The 16,301-nt window shown below is 42.5% G+C and overlaps 1 protein-coding gene and 1 long non-coding RNA gene across 2 annotated transcripts; one reads left to right on the top strand and one right to left on the bottom strand.

Moving 5' to 3' along the window:
* Positions 1-993: 993 nt before the first annotated feature.
* LOC127926898 (uncharacterized) lies at positions 994-2,798 on the bottom strand. The gene is made up of 2 exons (XR_008125391.1): positions 2,416-2,798; positions 994-1,503 (listed from the first exon to the last, which is right to left on the bottom strand). It is a non-coding gene; the product is annotated as an uncharacterized LOC127926898 (long non-coding RNA).
* Positions 2,799-4,170: 1,372 nt separating this feature from the next.
* On the top strand, positions 4,171-7,545 carry LOC127926904 (homeobox protein Hox-A2b-like). Its single transcript, XM_052512545.1, has 2 exons — positions 4,171-4,669; positions 5,202-7,545. The coding sequence occupies exons 1-2, from the start codon at positions 4,303-4,305 to the stop codon at positions 5,906-5,908; spliced, it is 1,074 nt and encodes a 357-aa protein (XP_052368505.1). The 5' UTR covers positions 4,171-4,302; the 3' UTR covers positions 5,909-7,545.
* The last annotated feature ends 8,756 nt before the right edge of the window (positions 7,546-16,301 follow it).

The raw sequence follows: 16,301 nt of genomic DNA, 5'->3' as shown, positions 1-16,301 counted from the left end.
TGAATAAAAGAGCATAAAACACAAAAGGATGTCTTAAACAATAACGTCTCTGATTAAAGGCCAAGCTAAAAAAAAAATGCATTTTTAAAACATGATTTGAAAAAGGCCTAAATATGACCTCATAACTGCAAAACACGTTAGAAAACAAAGGACGTTGTTAAATCATTTAGCACAAGGCCTTGTCGTCTCCTGACCCAATTCCCGGACTCACTCTTAACACTTGCCTTGATGTTCAGTCAGAGAGGGAAGAGGAAGCAAGACATCCCACTCCCTATTTTTTTCTGGTTCATGTACAGTCAATGAACTAAGCAGACCAGACCCATCCGCTAATTCACTGGTGCCTATGGGAGAGCCACTCCGTGAAGCAGAATTGAAATGACAACTTCTTTTTTCAACCGTTAACGGCCTGAGTGGGACATCTTTATTCATTCACCATCTTAGGTTCAGTGACATCCTCCTCTCAGCCGATTCCATCTTCTATGGTAATTTCCGGGACCAACATAGCAGCATAATATCCTAGACCTATAGGCTATATTCATAAGGTATAAACCCTATAGCTACACGAAGGGAGTATGACTTACCATGAATTCATATGTCCGGATATGTAACTACACACTCATATTCTCCGTTGAGCTGTGTCTGTGTGGGGGAGGTTTATCTATAGAACAATACCATATGTGTAGGTGGATAGTCATCTCTCTAGTCCCACTCACTGCCATCGCCATTGTGAATGATCCTCCTCCCCACATATACAGACCTACACATGTTTCTAACGGATACCCAGCCTTATCCATCATGTCTTACTACTCCACTCCTATCCCACTGCAACATGTCTGTTCAGGAATACTCGATATGTTCTGTGTTTAGTTCCTGTTCCATGATAATAATGTCCCATAGCTATTTTCCCACCAAAGGGCTCAATGCAGGTATGGATTACATTTTCATACTGGTCCAACAATAATTCGACTCGACTGATTATGACAAAACATAACATCCATGTGAGAGAACGTTTTATTGTGTTCGGGAAATTCAGGAATAGAAATAAGACAATGCAAACAACAAACTATTATTAACTGACCTTTCATCAATGCCATCTGTCTTCGATCTAACAATTAACTACTTGAACCGAATTCGCTATACAACAGGATCCTTTCTTTTTTACACAGAAAACGTCAAAAGAAAGTCAAATATTATTTACCATTAATTACAATTAAAACAGTATGTGAAATGTCTGGTTATTCTCACTATTATATTGATTCCAAAATTAACAGGCCTAGTGCAGCTATTCTGGTACTTCTGTTGTGATTTCAATATCCATGTGGAATATTAAAGTATTCTAACAACATAATCTGGAAACGTTTACTTTCCTGCGATAAGTAACGTTAGTCACCGAAGAGAAAAAAGGTTCACTTCTAGTCCACTTTTTTCCCTGCCATGCTTCCCAGGTGTCTCGTCTTGTCTTGACGGGGGGACAGACGGTGAATGTAGCTCCTGTCCACTACCCTGCCAGATACACATCACAGTGAAGTTAAGCTTCATTCAACCAAAAATGTCACATTGATTTATGCAGCTATATCTCGGATTGAAGTTGACACACAAACAATAATTCAAGCCGTAAAATTTAAATGAAAATGATAAAAGTAAACTATTTTTTTGTTTAGTAAAAGTGCATCTGTAATAATAAATCATGTCTATGTTCATATATATTATTGATATAACAAACTAATATATGATAGCATAACAAAAAATAATATTTTTCGATCGATTCTCTGTATTCCTCACACAATGTTTAACACGGGCGAGACCTATTTTGTCGCTGCACCTCGTATCTGAAAAACATCTGATATCCAAATGAGCTTGAATGGTTTAGACCTACCATATAAGATATACATCTTTGTTCTAAAATTAAATATGTACAAATGTTTTTCTCGAGTAAAAATAGTCAATATTACTGAGCATTACATGTGTTTGGATTATTAATGCACTGGTGATATTTTTATGATGAAATGATTACCATAATGTGTCTCTCTGATGACAATTTGATACTGCATTTAATCATAACAAATAAATCCCATTTTCGTGTAGCCTATGGGCTTCTCTCATGGCATGCAGAGAACTAAAAGGTGTTTTGTTTTCATATGTTTTATTGTTCTCCATCCGGGACATTTTGGAAGAGAATAACACACGATCTGCCTGTCGTGCTCTGAAGGCAACGCACGATTGCCTATATTGCAATTAAATATCAAAACAACAATATTGTAGGTTATTTGAAACACGAAATACAGTAAGATAATGTTTTTAGAAGTTATGACAAGATGATACCATATATATATTATATATATATTATGGTAGTCCAGAAGACAGAAACTGCGTGGGATTGAATGGGATTTCTGCAGAATGCCAACACCCACTCACCTCTGCAGACAATAGACGCCGTGTAAAAGCACATCCATTCGATTCTTTCTCGCCATCTCAGTCAATCCACTCTTTTGCTGCTATTTCCCACTAACGTTCTTTTGAAAACGAAAATGTTGTAGATTTTCCTTCCATTTAACAAAATAAAGCAGGATAAGATAACCCACCTATAGTGTATGTCGATATCATTGTCCGCTCTATGTACAACATCCATATTCGGAAATGGATTCCTATTATAGAAACGTCCAAGTTGTGTAGTTTCCCCCCATAAATAGCAAGTTGTTGCCGTCTTCCTGGCGGCCACATATGATCTAAGGCAGAGTTAGATGGTTTAAATGTGTTCTTAGGGCAAGGAGCTGTCAGACCTTTTGGCGAGCAAGATTGATAACGTGCAGGCTTTCCAGGCTCTTTGTTTGGAATATAAGCAATAAACAGCCCGGGGTCTACCACTTTTTCAAAGTTCAAGACAGGGAGGAAGACAATATGACATTTTTTTATTATTAACAAAGAATATAGATCTTATTGTTTCACTTCAAAGATTATATGGGAGGTGAATGGGAAGGCATCTATTCAAAGTGCTATACTATAACCAATTGTTAATATATTGTGTAATAGGCCAATTCTTAGGTGTCAGTAATACTGATGACAATAAAGTATTAAATACGGATCTGGTACCATTAAACTTGAACAAAGACCAATAAATGTCTAATTTGAGGTGTAAAACTCGTGCGTAAGCGCGTGGATCACATTCAATGTTATTTTTCTTCAAAATATTGTGTCAGTGGCTACTCTTCCTGTGTCAGTAGGCCTATATACGTCTCTCATCCACATGCATTTTCTATTTCTGATGCAATTCAACGTTGACAGATCTTGATGGTGGATTAAAGAGATTTGAAGCAGCTGCGTCTCCAGAAATATGATGCAAGTTTACAACCACGTGCCACACTGTAATATCTCCATACAATGGGAGTAGGTCACCAAAAACATGCAGACAGGGATTTTATGCATCCCGTGATAGTTCCACATGCAAATAGCACTTTATTCCTAATATATCTGTGCTCAATTAATGGCTTTCCACGAAGGCAACAAATGTATAAATAATAATATTTGTTAAAAGTCTGACATAAGAACAACAAGTAATACGTGAGTGAGTATTAAAGAAAGTCGTCATCTTTAAAGGTATTCCGATTCTTATAGGAAATATCAAGACCTACGTTTAGAATACAAACTTTACAGACTGTGCAAAAATATGTATCTTTCTCTCTCGCTCGCTCTCTCTCTCTCTCTCTCAGAATGAAAAGGAGGGAGACTGCTCTGAATGTCTGCTCGGTTGTGTCTCTGTGTACCACTCTGCAGAGCCACTGGCTTGGTCAGAATTATTTTTCTAATTAACGAGTTAACTTTGATAATGACTTCTTCTTTAGTCGTTACATTGAGACATAAACCCGGGACAATGAGGTGTTGGATCCAAAGGACACACACACGCACGCACACGCACGCACACACACGCACGCACGCACACAAGGGCTCTTCTTAAATGGACTATCCTCCATTCGGGGACAGTACTGTGTGTAAATAAAGCAGACTAGACCCTACCCCCAGAACTAGGCGTTACCTATCCGACTTTCTCCATCAATCACAGAGGACAGTGGCTTCTTTTGATTAAACCCCAAATTGTCATTGGGCAGAGGTAATCATGTGACAAGTAATACGGTCCAATTTCAACGTTGTCTCCATGAAAGCAATATAGTTTAATGGCATCGCTGTCCCCATACGGCCGTAATCAGCAACATTGTTGGAAAAAACCCACTTGTCACGAAATTTCATAATTTTCTCCTCGCCCACAAAATTACGACCGTTGACTTTTCAAAGACAAGAAGAGAGGAGATGAATTACGAATTTGAGCGAGAGAGCGGTTTTATCAATAGTCAGCCGTCGCTTGCTGAGTGCCTGACATCTTTTACCCCTGTCGGTGATGCATTTCAAAGTTCATCAATCAAGAACTCGACGCTTTCACAGTCGACACTGATTCCTCCTCCTTTTGAGCAGACTATTCCCAGCCTCAACCCGGGCAGCCACCCACGCCACAGCCGGTCAAAGCAGAATCTGAATGGAGTCTGTAGCCCTCTGCCAGCCGCATCCCTACCCCCGGAGTACCCTTGGATGAAGGAGAAGAAAGCCTCCAAGAAAAACCACCAGACTACTGCCACAGCTACAACTCCCGACACTGCGCCACTTCACTTCTCTCCCCAAGGTAAGACATGATTGATTAGCCTATCTATTGGCTCTATTATATTTTAATGAAATTACAGTCGGGGTAGGTAGCCCATTAGCCTATCAAAATGCAAAGGTCTGTCTGGTCTCAACATTCTATTTTGGGGGTAATTCTCTCTCATGACTTGTAGAATATCTATTAGCAAAAGTGTAATTATTTGAACATTTTCAGTGGTCAGTGTGCTGCTGACTGGTGATGCAGTGGAAGAATGTTAATGTGTGACAGTAATGAAGAGTGATAGATTACTCTTACAGCAGGCCGACCGACCGGCAGCTGGCATGTTCATTAATCTTCAAGCCAGTCGGCCTGGTCCACGCAGACCCATCATATTCTGCTCCGGGCTCATAAATCGTTTCAGAGCGGTGTCTGTGCTCCCACAAACCATTTGCTGTGCGGCCCAGTAGAACCTCGATGTTTTATTTACCAACTGCCATTTATACATTTATATTCAACCATCAATTGCTTTTTTTGTATTGGTTGAACATTTCAAATGTCTTTCAATGTTTTTCAGGGTCGCCAGAGATTGCAGAGAGTGGTGGCGGGGGATCTCGGAGGCTGAGGACAGCGTACACCAACACCCAGCTATTGGAGTTGGAGAAGGAGTTTCACTTCAACAAGTATCTGTGCAGACCCCGGCGGGTGGAAATAGCTGCTTTACTGAATTTAACTGAGAGGCAGGTGAAAGTCTGGTTCCAGAACCGCAGGATGAAGCACAAGAGACAAACCCACTGCAAGGAGAACCAGAACGGCGAGGGGACATTCACTAGTTTGGAGGACGGGAGAGAGGAGGACTTCGAACAGGCTGGTAACAATGTAGGCCTACCCGCCGGCGCGCTTCTGGAGAGGGAAAGCTGCTCTTTTCACCAGAATACCTTAACTTCACAACAACAGTCTCAGAATGCACACAATCACAATGGAGATTCCCAAAGCTCAACTGCTTCGCCTTTAAACAGCGATGACAAAAATCTGAAACATTTTCCTAACCCGGCACCCACTGTTCCTATATGCGTGTCAACAATAGGCCCGGACTGCGCATCTGGCGGGGACAATGCGCATTCCCCGGCCCTGGACGTCTCTTTGCAGGACGTTTTCTCATCGGATTCCTTCTCTCCAAGTTTGTCAGATTCTATAGATAGTCCAATGTGTTTATCATCTGAAGGTTTCGATTTTTTCTCAGAAACGCTCACAACAATCGACCTGCAACACTTGAGCTACTAACTATTCTAAAAGAGAAAACAACAATTCAAACATCTTAGTTTAGGAAGAGCTTCCTGTCTTCCAAGTTCTTACAAATAACTGGCTTCACTTTATATTTTGATGTAATTGTTTGATTGATTAATACATGGCTCCAATGAGGTAAGTTTGAAAACAATAACTTCATCAGTTGAATAGTTTTTTTTAATATTGCCAATATTATGCCTCCAAATAATGATATACAACATCTTTTCATTTTATTTTTGTATCATTTCCCGGTACAATAATGTTATAGCCTATTTTCTTAGAATAAAATGTTTCTTATTTACGAGAGATATTCATCATCATGTCCTTTACTATTTTCCATTCACTTGAACGTTGATGTTGTTTTCATTACTTAAACAATTTTGTTTTAATTTAGCATACAATGGGTCTGAAAATAATTGTCTCAATATTCTTAGAATATTCTTAGATTTTTAGACATTCTTACAAAAATATTGTTGCAACAAGTGATCTTTTGATGATGAAATCTTTCCTTCAGAATTGAAGGCAAAACTCTTCATCCTGAAATATAGAAAGTGAATTGATTGGTGTTAAATGGACAATAGTGAGCAGATTTGATCATCTCATAAAAGGAAATCACAAATATAAACTACTGAAACGACACTGCGATCATTTCCAAACATAATTTCAGCCCAAAACAGTAACATACTTAAAATACTTCCAATAACAATAGGCTACTTCTAATGAAGTTACAATAAATATTTTCCAACTGTAGCTTGTTTTGCTCTTGAATATTTTTCCTAGAAAGATTGATGATTGAATTAGCCATACGCTATGGACTAGAGCTGTTGAATGAGACATAGATTACATTGTTTCTGAGTCCATAAATCACAGTAGTTTATGATTGAGGACGTCATTAAAGAGATTAATTGCCGTAGTACATGCGCAAATAAAAACAATCTTCCTATTGGGGATACCGGGAGTCCTCCGCCAAAAGCTGTAACTTTGTTGACGTTCTACAATTACATTTTATTGCCTATAAAACTTACATCTTGGGGAGGAGGGGGGAGTATAGCCTACTACTTCACACTACGTAATTCAATCCGCTGTTGAAAGAGATTCATGCTTTTTGCCTCTTTAAATCTTTATTTCTTTATTTTTACAGTATTGAAACTAAACAATTAGTGTCGACTACGTGGTTATTATTTTTCAACTAAACCCAATCTGTTAATTGACTAGGCTATATGTTTGCAATTAACATATTATAATATTACTAAATAGACTGAATAATGTGCACGTGCTGAACGGGTAAATTAAATCTATGGCATTGTTTATTATGATTATATTTAAATATATGGAAACGTATTATGATCACTTGTCAGACTATTTTGGTTGAATATTTTAACACAATTCGTTGATCACAATATGACATGCTGTAATTCTAGCCTCGTCTACCATGTCAATGGTAAATCACTGCTCAGACAGGATGCGCTAAACCTGATAGTTCCTCTACAAATCGGTATAGGTCTAGTGAATAAAATATAAGATAGGGATATCCAATTAAGGGTACACAATACTATTTTCTTTCACAATGATTAGGCCCTGTATCACAACACCAGACGCACTAACAATGGCATAGTGTGCTAGGCTACGCTAGACTCGAGCGTGCTTCTTTCAGTGGGCCTGCGGATAGGGGATACGGTCAGACCACCGCCATTTTCTACAACACCATTGAACGGTCAGCATGCTGTCTGAATCTAGTTATGAGGTGTCTTTCAAACAATAGTATGCAAATAAATTGTTTAAAAAAAATCACATTTACGACAAATTCCGTTCTTTAATGTAGGATTATATTTAACAAATGTGACAGAAAAATGTTTAAGAAAATACATTTGGTCGGGGATGGACTATAAATGTAGCCTAGTAGCCTTCTGCCATACAATCTATAGTAGGTCCTTTTAAACTACATATTCATTATTGAGAGCAAAATCGACAATTATAGTCTATGAAACAGTTTAAATTAAATGATCATCTCTATAAATCTAATCTGAAGAGTGCAACAAATCATGCTCTTGTAGTCTTGTCACAAACATTCACAAAAGGTAGACAAGTAATAACTAAGATTATCTGGCTGATATGACGACACATTTATTGGGTTGAAACCATTGAATCTCACCCAAAAAGGGCATTAATTCCTTTCCCAAATGGCAACCTATTCCCTACACTGTAAAATCGGATAAATTCTGGCTACTCAAACATTTTGAAGAAACAATTACCTAACAATTTAAATAGCTGACGTGAGCAGTACTACCTTCCTATGAGTAATAAAAATGCATGTATTTTGAGTAAAGTATACTTCAATTTAACGCCACCGTTAAGCCACGCCTCCAGGAGAATTTCTCAGTGTGCCTCGCCTTTTCGATTGAATTGTAGTTACCACCCATGACTGTATTTGTTAGTGACAGAGACGTCGTTGTAGAATTCGTTCAATTTCAGTCCAGGGGCATTCACCAAGTGTGTTCTTAGGGGAACATTATCATTTAACCATGACATCTATCAAAAGGCCTAATACAGTGGCCTGAAACTCACAGTTTTACAGGCCACATCAGGCCTGCAAGTAGGGTTGTAAAATTCCCTACATTTTTTTCCAGTAATCTTCCAACCAGGATTTTTGGAAAACCTGGGAAATTCATCAGAATTTTGCATCCCTTACTGTAAAGCACATTATACTGTGTCTTGCAAAGTGAGGTGTAATTCCTATTGAAATCTAGTCAGCATTAGGCTATCCAACAGTTGAAATGTGTATTCACCTGCAACCTACATTCATAATGACTGCCAGGGTTAAGAACAGTGGGAGGAAACCTAAGCCATTTAAACTGGAACAATTTCAGTAAGGGGTGCACAAATCCAATGATTGGACTAGTTTAGAAAACAATTATTTATCTTTGATTTATTAAACGTTATGATACACAATCACTGAATGTACATTCAAACACACATAAAAAATAAAAACAACTTTTCCAAAAAATTCCACCTGCAGTAGAGCATGCTGGTAAAAAATGTAATGTGTTATCATATATCTTACAAATATTTAGTTGGTGTGACTTCTCATTTAGTTGAGTCAGTACCACAGCGATATTTTCAGTAATAATGACTAGTCATTGATTGAGTACAACTTACTAGAAGTATTTCAGGTAAAAATGCCATGAGTTTACAGTGTATCTAGTGCACTACTGTTTTTCTTTTTTTACCAGTGCCCCAATATCTCATGTGATTATTCATAGTTTTGCTCATGTCAACTCCACTGTGATGTACTACTGTACCCCAGTCCTGTCTGTCCACAACTCATGATTAGTTTGTCCACAACACTGAAGGGGGACACAGGTGGTGAACTATCATTATGTGAGTTGTGACAGGAGAGATTTGAAGTTAAATGGTAAAACAATCCTGAGCCTTTTCAAAACACCACCGGAGGAGGTTAATCCCTGTAAACCGAGGAGGCAGTCAGTCACTTTCAAGCTTTGCTTTTGACTTGAAACAAACTGTAAATGTAACACCTCTGAAACCTCAGCCCAATGCCCCTGCAGGGCCAATGAAAGTCAGTCTGAGGAACAATCAACAGAGCTTGGATCAAGACCCAACTCACTTTACCTTCAAGTTGCCCTCATGCCTATGTACCTGCAAAGTAATAACTGTAGTAACAACATTGTAGATGGACCTGGGTTCAAGGAGTATTTGTTTTTCTTTCAAAGTGCTTCTCTGGCTCAATGGAACCAATGGTATAGTCCCAGAAGTGTAAACCTTTCCCATCTGACACTCACTGCCAGTATAGGCTCAAAGTGTTTGAAAAACCCCGAATACTCTATGAACCCAGGGCTGATGTAGGGCTACCTGCAAGCTGTCCGCCAGCTGCCGTAGCCCTGCCATATACTTTTTGTCCTCCATTTTGCATCCAAATTTAATTATTGTCTTTTCACCAAAATGTTGTTGTTGACACATGCAAACCCACACACATACACACACACACACATACATACATACATACATACATACATACATACATACATACATACATACATACATACATACATACATACATACATACATACATACATACATACATACATACATTCCTTCTCTGGTGCCAATCAACCAATGTCAGAAGGTAAAACATTGGTAACTGATCTAATTCAGGACCAGATGAAACCAGATGAAAAACACAGTGAGCAGCGAGTGCAGTGCATTGTGGGAGAGGAGATCCGACACCGTTCAGCTCTCTCCCTGAAGAGGTCAAAGGTCAGGCCACCTCTCATCTCCCTCACCACACAGGACGGAACCCCTGGCAGGTCAGCTGGGGGTCAACAGTGTGGTCCTATCTGCCGCTCAGTTAAAGGTCAACAGGAAAGGAGGAGGTTTGAATATTGGTACATTCTTACATTAAAAAGGATATTGTGAATGGTGAGTAATGAGACTGAGTCCTATTGTTTAGCAGGGCCCGTATTCACAGTATCTCAGAGTAGGAGTGCTGACTTAATCAGATGCCCCTCTCCATTCATTATTTTGGGCTCCTGAGTGGCGCAGCAGTCTAAGGCACTGCATCTCAGTGCTAAATGCGTCACTACAGACCTTGGTTCGATTACAGGCTGTATCACAACCGGCCGTGATTGGGAGTCCCATAGGGCGGTGCACAACTGGTCCAGCGTTGTCCTGGTTAGGGTTTGGCCGGGGTAGCCCGTCATTGTAAATAAGAACTTGTTCTTAACGGACTTACCTAGTTAAATTAAAGTTAAAAAACAAATAGGCCAAACTGATCCTAGGTCAGCTCTCCTGAATACTGGCCCTGGTCTAGTAGGCCTAGTTATATTCATCCAATAAGCACTCCACCTGGGTTTTATGCTTGAGTACATGTTTTCATACTATCATGGAAGGCATGACAGACAGGAGAGGAATTGTATACTCGTCTCCGGATTTAGGCTCTGTCAATCCCAGAGGTCCTGGTAGGGTCACAAAATTCCATGAACTTTCCAAAAAGTTGCCAGGTTTTCCAGAAATCATGGTTGGTAGATTCCCGTAATCAGAAAGGAAAATCCTAAAACCACAATTTCTGGAAAACCTTGGAATTATGGGAAAGTTGCTGGAACTTTGCGACCCTAGAGATCCTGGTGATGTCAGAGGTCAGAGACAGCCACTCTCCCATACCCATCCTGAGTCATACTGCTCCTGAGACAAGAAAAGAAAAGGGGAGGTTTCCTAGGGCTCTGGTCAAAAGTAGTTCACTACATACAGAATAGGGTGGCATTTCAGAAGCAGACAAAAAAGGTGTGGTGACAGCTGGATAGGTTCAGTCATCACTGCCTGTCTCACTATATAAACTGTCTGAAAGCTCTGCCTCACTCAAAGGCCTTTAACAAGAATTGGGTGGCACGGTTTGACACAATGTTATAAACAAACTTCATAGAATGGTGACAATAACCCCTGCTGTGTAGGCTACAGTACAGGAGATGCAGGGGTATATAGGCTGTTGTTTTAGAGACAGACAAGACAGCAGAGGAGGACAGGAGTACTATGCTTCCCTGAACATGTATTGTAGCGTCGTCATCATGCCCCAACTGTCTCCCACATAGGGCAAGTTGAGACGTAACACACACAGGGCACGTTGAGATGTAGCACAAACTCCCGCCTGATTCACAATGGATGACAGACAGTACTGTACATGGAATTGATTGGACAATGCATTTTGATATACCAGGCTTGGACAGGACAGAGATATTAACACCCAGTTGAGTCTGAGATCCCTCATAAAACATGTGGGTTTAGGAACCACGTTTGAGTGCAGTGTCTGGCAGTTGAATGACACTCAACCCTGCCATGGCCCCAAACCTCCCCAACAGACTGACACTGACTGATGATGCCCAGGTCTCTTTCCTAAACACACAAAAGGAGTAGAAGTTGTTTTTTCTTAGAGAGGGCTCTGTGCTTGCATAATAACAGTGTACATTGGCACAAACCAGGCATCCATCCAAGGAATTCTTATCACACCTACACGTGCTTCATCCCAAAATGGCACCCTATTCACTATATAGTGCACTACTTTAGGCCCAAGTCAAAGGACCCATAGGGTCCCAGTAAAAAGTAGTGCACTATATAAGGACTAGGGTGCCATTTGGGAGGGAGATATTATCTATGAAGCTGTAATATGTGGGATTCATTGACGTGTGTTACGATCTGCCACCACAGATCTGTTGTTCAGCAAAACTCAGAGCGGCTCTAGCACCTATGCTCCTGATTGGAAGAGATCAAGTCTGATTCAATAAACTGCCATTTGCTGTCTGTGTTTACTACAAATACCACATTACATTTAAGATCTGAACATAGAAATCATCTGTACGTTAATTATAGGTTGCCTACCATAACTCACATAATTGTTGTTTAAAACTGGCATGACGTAAATAAACCAGAGAGGGAGGCAACTAAATGACACTGAACAAAAATATAAAATGCAACATGGAACAGTTTCTAAGATGTTACTGAGTTACAGTTCATATAAAGGAAATCCAGTCAATTGAAATAAATTCAATGGGCCATAATCTATGGATTTTACATGACTGGGGAAACAGATGTGCATCGGTTGGTCACAGATACCTTAAATAAATAGGTATGGATCAGAAAACCAGTCAGTATCTGGTGTGACCAGCATTTGACTCATGCAGGGCGAAATCTCATTTGCATAGAGTTGTTCAAGCTGTTGATTGTGGCCTGTGGAATGTTGTCCCACTCCTCTTCAATGGCTGTGCGAAGTTGCAGTTGCTGGATGTTGGCAGGATCTGGAACACGCTGTCATACACATTGATCCAGAGCATCACAAACATTTTCAAATGGGTGACATGTCTGGTGAATATGCAGGCCATAGAATAACTGGGACATTTTCTGCTTCCAGGAATTGTGTACAGATCCTTGCGAAATGGGGCCGTGCATTATCATGCTGAAACAAAGTGATGGCGGCGGATGAATGACACGGCAATGGGCCTCGGGATCTTTTCACAGCACCTCTGTGCATTCAAATTGCCATTGATAAAATGCAATTGTTATTCATGGTCCGTGGCTTATCCCTGCCCATACCATAACCCCACCGGCACCATGGGGCACTCGGTTTACAACAAGATCAGCAAGTCACTCGCCCACACAAAGCCATACACGCGGTCTGCCATCTGCCCAGCACAGTTGAAACCAGGAATCATCAGTGAAGAGCACACTTCTCCAGCGTCCCAGTGGCCATCGAAGGTGAGCATTTGCTCACTGAAGTCAGTTAGGACACCGAACTGCAATCAGGTCAAGACCCTGGTGAGGAAGACAAGCATTCAGATTAGCTTCCCTGAGACGGCTTCTGACAGTTTGTGCAGAAATTCTCCGGTTGTGCAAACCCACAGTTTCATCAGCTGTCCAGGTAGCTGGTCTCAGACGATCCCGCAAGGTGAAGGTCCAAGCTGGATGGTGGAGGTCCTAGGTTGGCGTGGATGGATTATCTTGGCAAAGGAGAAATTCCTGGTAATTAACAGGGATGTAAACTAATTTGTGCACAAAACATTTTAGAGAAATAAGCTTTTTGTGCATATTGAACATTTCAGGGGATGGATTTCTTGGTATTTCAGCTCATTTGAAACTTTTAGGGAATGAACATTTCAGGGATCTTTCATTTCAGCTCATGAAACTTGGGAATATGTGATAATTCTCACCCGTCTGTTAATTGAATGATTAGAATATTCCTCCCTGAAACATATAATTGTATGGAATTGATTAGAATGTATAAAATCATAATCAATAAATGTGTAGTCCTCCCTCGTCAGAATTAGGGTAAAACTATGTCTTTATGGTATTTTAAACAGACTGTCTGAGCTTGGTGCCGACCTGACTAGAGATTTGGGAGAGGACGTCTCAAGGACAAGGCCACTATCTCTGTCGGCTGGGTAAGGTGTGCGTAGCAGGACATGTGTGTGCGTAGCAGGACATGTGTGTGCGTAGCAGGACATGTGTGTGCGTATGTTTGTGTGTGCATGTAGGGACATGTGAAGTGCATATGTTTGTGTTCTTGTGCATGTGTGGACCATTTAGTGAGGTCAGTATAAAAGGATCTTGCTTTGTATTCTTGACTTATAATGAAATTGTTCTGTGAATAAACCTTTTTGAACATTTAGCTGGGCCTCCGGCGGTTTCATTCAAACAGGATCTTCTGCAAATTCTGGTTTGATGACCCCTCTAGAGTAATATAATTAAATTGGGTTATGTACCTGGAGAACAGAATTCTCTTATCAACCACGGTTAGAGCGGGACTGAGACGCAGGGACCCTCCACTGTGAGCTATATGGATCACCCAAGGCACAGAACATGCCAGAGGGAGGTCCAGACCCCCTCCAAGGCGGGTGATACATCCGAACCTTCAGGAGGAATGACGGGTTTACACCCCCAGGTCCTGGAAGAAATTGAAAGAGCCCTACTTCCTGGAAGTAATCCCTTGAAAGCCACCTTCATAGAGAGGTGTTTCAGGGAAGCAGACGCCAACGGTTCGAAAGGCGGCTTTGCCAAAGCTGCCAAGACCACATCCAGATCCCAGCTCGCCATTGAGCAGGTCCTAGCTGGACGCAGGCGCCGAACCCCTTCATAAACCTGGAGACCAAGGATGTGGCACCCCACTGGCCTGTCCATCCACCCCACATGGCAGGCAGATATAGCAGCCAAATACCCTCTCAGTGTAGATGCTGCTAAGCCCTCATCCTAGCGAGACTGCAGGTATTCGAGGACATACTGCACCCCGCATGACTCGGGCACAAATTACATTTACATTTAAGTCATTTAGCAGACGCTCTTATCCAGAGCGACTTACAAATTGGATCTCAATACCAGTGTACCAAGAGCAGAACCGCAAGCGCAGCTGGTATGCCGCGGTTGTAGCCGGTGCCCTTGTACGCTGCATGGTGTTCATTATCCTGTAGTCCCAACATGGACCATTGGTGCGAGGCGGTGCAGGTAGGCAAACAGGTCCACCTGCACCCTCTGCTGCATCACCTGGGGGGGGGGATGCCAGGTAAGTGCTCTGCTAGTAGAGACGCTAGACGTCCCTGATCCCAGAGAAGGAGGTCCCGTGCCATAAAATGGAGGCGGTAGGACCTCAGTCCACCCCGATGGTTGATGTAAGCCACCACTGTGGTGTTGTCCATTCTCACCAGGACATGTCTTCCTTTCAGATGTGGAAGGAAAGACTGCAGGGCGAGCAGTACAGCTCGGAGCTCTAGTGTATTGATGTGCCTGCCGCTCTAAGGGGGTAGCCAACAGCCGCTGGCCGACCTGCCCTTGGTCACACCCCCCAGCCGATCTGGGAGGCGTCTGCTGACCAGCTCCTGGTGGCACATCATCAGCATCTCCACCCCACCTGAGAGAAAGGAGCGACAGCTCCACCTCAACAATGCCCAAGGCACTGTGCTGTCACCCACAGCTGGTGGTGACTGGCGCTCCGTGCAGCCGGTGGGAGTTGAACCACCGGTGAAGAGGCAGGAGATGGAGCAGGCCCAGGGGAATCAACAACGAGGCCGATGTCAGCAATCCCAACAGGCGTTGGCAGGTTAGGGCGGATACCACCCGCCCCTGTCGAGAGTGGTCAAGGCAAGATCACCTGAACCCTTCTCGTGGGCAAGTGTGCGGTCATGAGGACTGAGTCCAGTTCCATGCCAATGAAGGCCACCCTCTGGGTGGGCGTCAGACGACTCTTGTTGTTTACAGGAGCATGTCTGACAGGACCTGGGTCCTGGTCGGCCACTTCGGTGACACGAAGGCCCCTGACGGAAGGGGTCCAGCAACTGTAATTGGAGTCGGTACCCCTGAAGCATTGTGGACAACACCCGTGGGGACTCCACACATTCCTCCCACCTTGCCCTTTGAGACCTGGAGATGAGGCCGGCGCCTCCTCTGGCCCCCCGAGCACCTGGGTCCCCCAGGCATGTCCCTATGGCGGTGACGGTTGACAGGTTGTTGCTCCACCACACACTGTGCCCTTCCCTGCAGTCATCCCACAACATGAGGCGATGGGGCAGGAGAGGGACCCCACCGTTGTTTGGCTCAGGTGGGTGGCGATGGTCCGTCTGCCTTGGACCCGGAGCCTGAGGAGGTGGCATGAACGTCTCAGGGTCTCCCGGTCCCTACGAACCGCATCGGTCTGCTCCAGAATGTCATTAACCACTGGGCCAAAAGTCAGCCCTGGGGTGATTGGGAGAGTGGCAAATGTGCTCTGGAGAGCAGCTGGCAGACCGGATCGGACCAGCCAGAGATGGAGCCGGGAGGTAACCACCTGTGCCATGGCCTGTCCGTTGGAGCGGGCCACATCCCTCTGGAGCAGGGAAAGCAGGAGAGACACCTCCATCACTTC

Source organism: Oncorhynchus keta, unplaced genomic scaffold (assembly GCF_023373465.1).
Source record: "Oncorhynchus keta strain PuntledgeMale-10-30-2019 unplaced genomic scaffold, Oket_V2 Un_contig_8605_pilon_pilon, whole genome shotgun sequence".
Taxonomy (NCBI): Eukaryota; Metazoa; Chordata; class Actinopteri; order Salmoniformes; family Salmonidae; genus Oncorhynchus; species Oncorhynchus keta.
The sequence above is the reverse complement of the archived record's forward strand: the minus strand, read 5'-3'. Positions and strand labels throughout refer to the sequence as shown.